Source organism: Plectropomus leopardus, chromosome 12 (genome assembly GCF_026936395.1).
Source record: "Plectropomus leopardus strain MGB_pleo_1.0 chromosome 12, ASM2693639v1, whole genome shotgun sequence".
Classification (NCBI taxonomy): Eukaryota; Metazoa; Chordata; class Actinopteri; order Perciformes; family Serranidae; genus Plectropomus; species Plectropomus leopardus.
This window is the reverse complement of record NC_142187.1, coordinates 14831628-14840971: the sequence shown is the minus strand read 5'-3', so window position 1 is coordinate 14840971 and position 9344 is coordinate 14831628. Positions and strand designations below refer to the sequence as shown.

The 9344-nt window shown below is 40.1% G+C and overlaps 1 protein-coding gene across 1 annotated transcript; it reads left to right on the top strand.

Moving 5' to 3' along the window:
* Nucleotides 1–114: 114 nt before the first annotated feature.
* On the top strand, nt 115–7599 carry bcl6ab (BCL6A transcription repressor b). The gene is made up of 9 exons (XM_042498128.2): nt 115–174; nt 2762–2933; nt 3235–3456; nt 3544–4401; nt 4506–4633; nt 4736–4903; nt 4997–5127; nt 5926–6063; nt 6280–7599. Exons 1-9 carry the CDS (start codon nt 144–146, stop codon nt 6421–6423), a joined length of 1992 nt encoding a protein of 663 aa, XP_042354062.2. The 5' UTR covers nt 115–143; the 3' UTR covers nt 6424–7599.
* The last annotated feature ends 1745 nt before the right edge of the window (nt 7600–9344 follow it).

The window sequence follows — 9344 nt, the reverse complement described above, 5'->3', positions numbered from 1 at the left end:
TGCACAATTTGGGCGGCGGGGGGTTAAAATGAGGCAGATGAGGGAAGCAGCTCCCCCGCCCCGCTGATAATGGTACGGTCCTCTGTTGAAATTCCGAGAATTGAGCTGCTGTGTTTCTTAGAACTGGATTCTCAGAACTGGTGATGCACAGAGTTTCGAGGAAACTTTTACAAGGTGACTTTTTTTCCTTCCTATTTTCTCAGCATTAGGTCAGACGTGTAGTGAAGTACCAGATGCTCGTGTGGCTGCTCCTGGGCTGGAAACTTTTCAATATTTTGACTGTTTAGAGATTGCTTTTAGCGGAAAGTGAACTAAATATGTTTACTTTGAGAGCTGACTTTGAAAAGCTGCACTGTGTTTGACTTTGTTGTAGACGGAAGTGCGACTTTTAGGCTGTGTGCGGGTTTAATGTTGTACTTTAGTAGCTGCTGTTAGGCTGAAAACAAGCAGCAGTTTCGCTGGGTTAACCTTTAGCTAAAGCGGCAGTTTAAAAATGTTTCTCAACGTTATTTATTTTACATGTTTAAAGTATATTTGAACGAACATTTGTCAGGCTTCAAAAGTGGCGCAACAAGACAAGCCAGTCTGGTTCTGTCACATCTCATTTTCTCTGCGCATTAATGTCGAGGAACAATCTTTTCACTTCACTAACCCAGAGCCGAAGACTCTATACAAGTAGTTTAAATCGAGCAAACCCTCTTAAATACATAATTAAACCCCAGGACAGTTCTCAGACATGACAGCTTAACACAGTTTCTAAACTTGAACGGACTTGTGCTGGCCTGCTCGGTGGCTCTTAGCCCAAGTTACGCAGCAACAACAACTAACCACTCCTTGGAAATAGATCCTAAGAAATCATGCCGTCTCAGTTTAGTCTAATATTTTAGGGTTTAAAACACTAGTGAGATTAGTTGAGCGGAATGAGAGTAAATGTTAATGAGTTAAATGAGATGAGCTGTACTTATATCGGGGAACAGGAAACCTCTCTGTGTACTGGCAACCTAATCTGAGCAGCCAGGACGGAATGTGCTCAACGTCAAACACGTTTACAACCTACAGGCTGCAGGCTGCCAGCACTCCTCTGTGCTCTGTGAACACGCTGTGAGACTGCAGCACAGAGCACACACACATCAGGGCATTATACCCACTGCATTTCAATATAACAAGCCAAATATGAAGAATTATGTTTGCAATAAATAGTTTTAACGGTTTTGTCTTTTTGTCGAAAAAAAAATATGATTTTTCTAAGTTATGTAATTGTTGACCCGCTGGCAGATATCACTATTATTTGATAATAACTTGTTAAAATTAATCCTTTGTTATAATTCCGTCACTAATGCCCAATAAGAATTAAGGCTCAAAACGTTTAGTGAAACTCCCTTTTTACTTTTTTTCTTTGCAATGGCGCCGCTCTTTGAAAAAACACTGTCACGACACTTCAGAGCTTGTTTTTCATTATTAACCCTGAGGCCCGGGGGCTTGTGATAGAGAAGTAGAGTGTTTATTATCTTGGATTTTATGTTTACGTTACTGATTATAATTTCTTACAATTTGAGTTGACTTCACTTTGAATATAGAATGGTTAAGGAGTTAAAGATGATTTCTATAATGTACCAGAAATCAAGGATGTAGGCAGGGGTGTTCCCAAGATGTGAGGACATTAGGGGCCCAGCCTGGAGTTCAAAAGGGGCGTCCACAGGGATCATGCCCAGGATTGTTTTTCTTCCCACAAACAAGTGCATTTTGGTGGTTTTTAATACACTCTGCAACATTATTTACCCATAGAGATATATATTTTTTTAAACTTTTCTGTGGATTTCCCTGGTGTGGGAATAATGAAGTCTAAAATCTCAATTATGAATCACAATGTTTAAATTATTACTAGTTGTTTGCATTGAGTGAAACAACCCTTTACAAGTGCTTTCATTTTAAATGTATTGACAAGAGGTCGAAAATAGTTTTATGTATGTATTTTTGTTAAAATTGGCGACATGTAACTCAGTATATTATTCAAGTACAAGTATGATCAGAGTGAAAGATTATTGGATCCAGTACTTATACTTATTATCATGTATGTTTTAAAATGTTTTTATGTAGCCTATATATTTAGATTTGTGGCTAATTATATAACATCAGGGCTGATGCCTTGGACACTTACAACAAAACATGCTACTGGGTGTAGGTTTAATTTCGATATTAAGGAAGGACACATTAAAAGAGGGGGTTGGGGTCCCCCGCCAGATTAATATTTTTTTCCATTTAAAGCGGATGTCTTTCACCGAGACATTGTTGCATTTTCTGCAGGGAAATTGCCTCTTAAAATGGGTACTTGAAGCTAAAACACGACATTCTCCTAATCAGCTAATGGTTTTAGCGCCTAGATCTAACCTCAAATTAACCACAGCTGTGCGGGTGGGGTGGGGGTTCCCTCACTAGAACATTTTAACCATCAAACGTGTAATTTCCTGTACCGATACCAGAATGTACCAATTTTTAAGCCCATTTAAGCTGCAAAATAAACTTTATTTCTAATGTTGTCAGAAGATTTAATGAAGTCAGTCAGCAGTTTTTACTGCACGAATATTATTATTTATAAATTTTTCTTAAAGGTTGAGTTGTGTGCCTATTGGTGTCATACATCGTTATTTTTCTACCCAGCCCATAGTATGCGCACCTGTCTTGTGTGTCTTTATTTATCCGTGGATCACTTATAGAGTGATCAACAAAGATTAAACTATTTACTGCTTTTGTCCTGGTACAGATTGTGACAGCATGGCCACGACTGCAGATGGCTGCATTCAATTTACACGCCATGCAGGCGATGTCCTGCTCAACTTCAACCGCCTCCGCAGCAGGAACATCCTGACTGATGTCACCATACAGGTGGACGGACAGCAGTTTCATGCTCACAAGGCCATCTTGGTGGCCTGCAGGTATGCACTACCATGAGGTCTGACAGCAGCATTAGTACCTATGAAGGACCTCTATTTCTGCGATCATATTTAATCATTTTTGGTGTGGTGAATCACCCCCTGACATAGCCACATCCTCTAATTTCACCCTTTGAAACCTAAGCAGATTTGTTTTCTTTCTTTTAAAAAAAATTCTTGTTAAGTCGCTTAGAAACCAATTTGCTCAGGTTTCAAAGGCTTCATGCTTAATCCCAAATTCCTAATTTGCAGGGTCATCTGTGCACGTTTTAACGCTGTAACCCCCTCTCTTGCTCTCTTACAGTGGCTTCTTTTATTCTGTGTTCATGGACCCCAAGAACGCAAACCTCAGTGCCATCAGCTTAGACCCCAAAGTGGACCCTAAGGGTTTCTCCATCCTGCTGGATTTCATGTACACGTCTTGTCTGGACCTTAAGGACAGTCTGGTCCTGGCCACCATGAACACAGCCATCTACCTCCAGATGGAGCATGTTGCTGACACCTGCCACAGGTTCATCAAGTCCAGGTAAAGGGAAAAAGAAAATTTGACAAGAAAAGCTCTGATTTCTTGTTAAAATGAAGTGGATCTGAGTTGTTGTTGATGTTTGTGCAGGCATCAGATTGAAGACGGACAGAACAACTCATCACACCTGGCTAAGGAGATCCCCGCTTTGAGGCCTGCTCATGAGAAAGAGCCAGACGTTAGAAACAGCAACATGTCAACCTCATCCTCCCTCCAGGATTGCAGGGGCTACATCCCAAGTGTTTTCAGGGGCATCAACACCTCTGGCTCCTATCACGTCTATGGCGACCTCCATGTTCCTGCTGGGAAGCCGGAAGGTTCCCATAAGGTCAACGACCTTCCAAGAGGAGGGGCTTTGTCCCGATGCTCACAGGTACTCGGCGCCAGCACGGCTCACAATGAGTCCACCACCATCATCTCCCACCCTGTGCCATCCCACCCCAGTTTCCCCACCACTATCATCCGACCCGCAGGAGCCCACGGGAGCCTTCAAAGGCCGGTCTCTCCCATGGAGGAAGACAGCATTCAGCATCCACAAACCAGCTGCCTGAGATTGTCTCCAGGTTTTAGCAAAGGTGTGATCTGCAGCCCTCAAAGCCCCCTCAGATCTGACTGCCAGCCCAACTCACCCACCGAGTCCAACAGCAGCAGAAACGCCACACTGAGCCTCAGACAGACCTCGGACTGCCCCAACGACGCCAAGGCCCGCAACTGGAAGAAGTACAAGTTGATCGTAATGAACCAAACTCCTGAAGATAATGAAAAGGAGGTTCAGGGAGGCAGCGCTGAAGCTACAGCCATGTCCCCCGCACTGAGCCCCTGCAGGAGTGGTGCAACAAATGGACACAGCGAGGTGCAGGCAGAAGAGGGAGCCAGCGAGCAGAGAGAAGAAATTCTCATGTCTCAGAGTGTTGACAGCTGCAGCAGCAGCACCTGTAGCAGCATCAGGTAAAACTCCAACTTACTGTAAGAACCATAAACTGGAACTTAATGAACATTTAAGAGAAGAGGTTAATTTAATTTTAACTCTCTGATCATCTTTCTGTGTGCAGCTACCGCAGATGTTCCTCCTGTGGCTGTGACAGCCCTCAGTGCATAGAGATGGGTCACCTTTCTCCTGATTCATACATCCGAGACGACGCCACCAAACTACACTCAGAGTACTCCCCCTCCAGCTGTGGTAAGTGGGTTCAACAAGTGCCATACTTCCTTAGTTAGCTCATATCTTATGCTTTTAATTTAAGTGTTAAATTCACATTGCCTTTTTTGCTTCTTTGTACAGAAAACAATATCTACTTCTGCAACGGGTGTGACTCAAAGTTCACAGACGAAGATTCCCTGAAAGAACACATGGCCCAGGTGCACAGTGACAAGCCATACAAGTGTGACTGCTGCCAGGCCGCCTTCCGCTACAAGGGCAACCTGGCCAGCCACAAGACCGTTCACACCGGTAAGATTAATAATTAATTGAAAGTAGCATCATGCTGGCTTAGTGGAAGTGGCTGTATTGTTCATTGCACAACCTGCTGATCCTAACTTCCAGGCGCAAAGCCCTACCGCTGCAACATCTGTGGCGCTCAGTTCAACCGGCCGGCCAACCTCAAGACCCATACCCGCATCCACTCTGGAGAAAAGCCATACAAGTGTGAGACATGTGGCTCTAGATTTGTCCAGGTGAGTAAAAAAAGGAAGACTTTGCAAATGTAAAATGTAAATGTTAAAGCTGTAGTTTTTGCCACATTCACTTAAACTATCACCAGATCCTGACAGTAGACAGTAAGACAGATAATCTGTTAAAAAAAACAAAAAAAACATGTTCCTCTACGTCCTTGTAGTGCAAGAATCCAGCACAACTGAACAAAAACAACCAATCAGAGGAGTCTCGAATGTCTGCTCGTAACTTCAGTCAAACTCTCAAACTAGGTAGTGTTGATCAAATATGAATCAAGATTGTGTTATTGCATTGACTGTCTCTCACCTCAAATGTTTGCAGAAACATATTTTAGTGTACTGTTTATTTGTAAAATGAGAAAGTTTGCTCCAGCCAGTAGGTAGTGCTTGGTTTTTAAAGTGGCAGCCGGGTCACAAACGTTCTCATTTTACAGCTAAACAGTACATTGAAATACATTTCTGAAAACATGAGGTGAGACATAGTCAATGCAGTAACAAAAAAATCTCGATTCATATTTGATCAGCACTACCTAGTGTGAAAGTTTAACCGCATACCACTGAGCAATGACTGATATGATTGACAGTTGAGATAGCGACTCCTCAGCTCTGATTGGTTGTCGGCAAATTCTTGCAAATGCCACAAGAGGCACCACCAGATTTTTCACAAATCATCTGTGTAGTGTGCAACTGTCAGAATAAAGTGACAGTTTAAGAACAAATGACAAAAACTTTATTTGATAAAACTTACCGACTGCAGCTTTAAGTTTATGCGTTTTAATATATGTCTTAATTTGCCGCCAGGTGGCCCATCTCCGCGCCCACGTGTTAATCCACACAGGAGAGAAGCCTTACCCTTGTGAGATCTGTGGAACTCACTTCCGCCACCTTCAGACACTCAAGAGCCACATGCGTATTCATACCGGAGAGAAGCCTTATCATGTAAGCCTCCTAGTCTGTCCCCCTCTTCTTATCCAATGCGTCTGCTGGCTAAATAGAGAATAATCCCTTCACCCCCATGATCCATGTGCCTGTCAATAGTCATAAATCCTGAGTGGTAATCCTGGAGAGCTATTTACTGTCGCAGTTGGGGTTGGGCAGTTAAACTATTCCCTTTTTAAAAAAATGATTCTAAACTATTTTTCCTCTTTTCCTCAGTGTGAAAAATGTGACCTCCACTTCAGACACAAGAGTCAGCTGAGGCTTCATCTGCGGCAGAAGCACGGTGCCGTTACCAACACCAAGGCTCAGTATCGCAGGACGCCCAACAACATCCCCACAGGCCTGGTGAACGCCTGCTGAGCCTGCTGTGTATCGCTTGTTTTCCTTTAGCGTCGGCCGCCATGTTGTCAAAAGATTTTTATTTTGTATTGCCCTTTATGCATTTGTAAATGATGCACATTTATGTAAGCTCTTTGGTATTTCAAAGATTGTAGAGGTTTATGCTTTTGTTGTGAATGTCTAACAACAGAATGTACATTTTGAATGTGAATTTGAGCATTTCGCTTTTTCGCAGATCACTTAACAGAGTGTTATCATTGAAGGACAGTCCTCTTCCTCGCTCGGATTGAGAATCACTGTTACAGGTTTACTTTGGATATTGGCATGTATTAGCCCAGCGATGTGGTCAGTTTATGCAGTTATTTTTCATGCAGTTATTGTTTGTAAATAAGATAATATATATTTTCAGATTGCCATCTGCTGGCAGAGTACGAATATATTAAGTTTGTCGATAACCCAAGGGCTTGTAATTTTGCCATTTCATAGTTTGTGGTACGTATTGTAATATGTACAGATTATCATTCATTTAAAAAAAAAATGCTATGTACATATTTTCTTTTTTTCAATCATTTCTAGCCTGTTGGTATTTTGCACATACTCATAATGCTGTAATTCATATATTTTCATACTATTCATTCAAATATTTCTACTTAATATGTTCATAACATGTTGAAATTGTTTGTTAGACGCCATGCCCAGCACTTGCTATTTTTTATTTATATTCTTTTTTTTTCCTTTGCTATATTCTATCACATTTTGGTGCTGCAGTGATCCCCAGACGGATCAGTTGACCGTATTTTATCAAACCATTATGTATTATAGTGCACTCGTACCAACCAGTGTATTAATAGTGCCTTACATTCACACCTCTCTATTTGCTACCTTCTCAGACTAACTATTAACGCGGTATAACATTGACTAAGACTCGGTAGTCATTGACTGCTGTTGTGATGCATTTCACATTTGGTACATTGCTCTCTTGTCATGTGTATGCATGTCTGGTACTGTTGTTTTGGAAGTTGAGTGTAGCTCTTAAAGTGCAGATACACCAGGCCCCAAGCTAAAAAACAAAAACAAAAAAACATGCTCAGGAATATTAGTAATATGTAAGCAAAATGTCTTTGTAAAAAGCAGATTATATATATATATATGAAATATATATATAAATTACATGAAAATAAAAAAATGTATCATGTAGCACTTGTTGCAATGGTTGTGTTTGTCATTTTTAAATACACCGCAGACACTGGTTCTGAATAAGGATCTTGACATGAGTGTTTTATAATGAATGCATTTTAATAGATCTCATATGTTCTGCCATGGCTGAATCCTCATGTCCACATAACATCTACTTCTATTGTTATTTATCCGGTTGTAAATATGGTAAGATTTGTAATTAAACTGTGCGCGGTGTTTGTCTCCGATGTTAGTGTTCATTTTGTAGTCACTTTTCCAAAGACTACAATCCCCTTGATGTCTTGCAACTCAAGACTCAGCGATTGACACGGCTGTTCTGCATTAAGACTAATCAAGTGATGTTTCCTCAGCTCCTTTTACTGCTGCCTCTTGTTACCTGTTATGCCTTGAAGAAGGCCTCTGACCGAAAGCAAACATGATTTTTGCATGGATTTGAGTGTGCGGATGTACTTTTTTCCCCACTGTGGATAACGACTCAGCTCCAGCACCTCAGTCTAAGTCCAAATACTGGGTGAGCAAGATTATTTTCAAGATAATTTTTAAATAAGAAAGTTAATTGAGTAAAGACGCAATTCAACCTTTAGGTATTCCTATAGTTTTGTAGGTAAATGTGAGGGTGTAGATTTTGTTTGAACACTGGGAAGGCATGGGGTCCACATATGATAAGATGAGGGATTTGGGGGTCCTCTGCCAGAAAAACACGTAATTTTCTGCAACCTGGTTATTTTAGTGCACCTATTTTTGGCTTTTCTGTGTGGATTTATGGTGAAAATGTCTTTCTCTCTTTTACGCCTGTGTTTCCCCTGAAATCTACACCTATAGATATTATGCAAGGTTTACTGGCTGTATTTGAATACTTGCTTGTCTCTGGCTCTCCCTGGTGTTCACTCGTATGAACCGTAATGAGCCAGCAGTAGATATTTGTATGCAGGGAAAAGGTATTTATCAGTAACTACATTAATACATTAAGCAAAATATTACTGACACATATGAACCTTTTTTGGATTCATAATTTAAAAAAAATAATAATTTTATGATCATCAGTTAGTTAATTACTAAGGAATTTGTAAAATCTGTATTAGTAAAGTCGGTCAAATACAGTATGAAGCACTTGTGTTCATTAATTCAAGAAAGACCATTAATTGAGCAGAGATGAAACTGAGCCTTTAAGTGTTTATAGTATCATTTTCTAAGTATATGTGAAGTACACTTGTTTCTCTCTGGCTCTCACTAGTGTTCACTTTAATGAAGCATATTTTATTCTCTTACACTGATTAAAAAAAAAAAAAAAGAGCACAGATGTTTTAGTTTGCCAGTCGATTCACGCAAATCTACGGAGGACAAAATTGTCTTATTGCCTTATTCGTCAATAATTACATGAATAAATAAAACATTAACAGTGAATTATGTTGTGAATTACATTTTCTTCTTAGTAGATAACTTACATTTCAAAATTAAAGCTGAAATAAATACTTAACTTTACTAGAAAATACATATAAATACTGAAATAAAAGCAGAAATGTCGATATACAAGTATATGTAGATTTGTAGAAGTAAATTACACAATTATCTATGTACCCATTAATTATCTATCTATCTATCTATATATATATATATATATATATAACTGAAACCCTGGGAAAACAGTGATGTATAGCGCCACCTGTTGGCACATAAGGGGTTTTGAATTTATAAAATATTGAGCAGCAGTTTAATAACTTGATCCGAATCTAGTAAAGAATTGA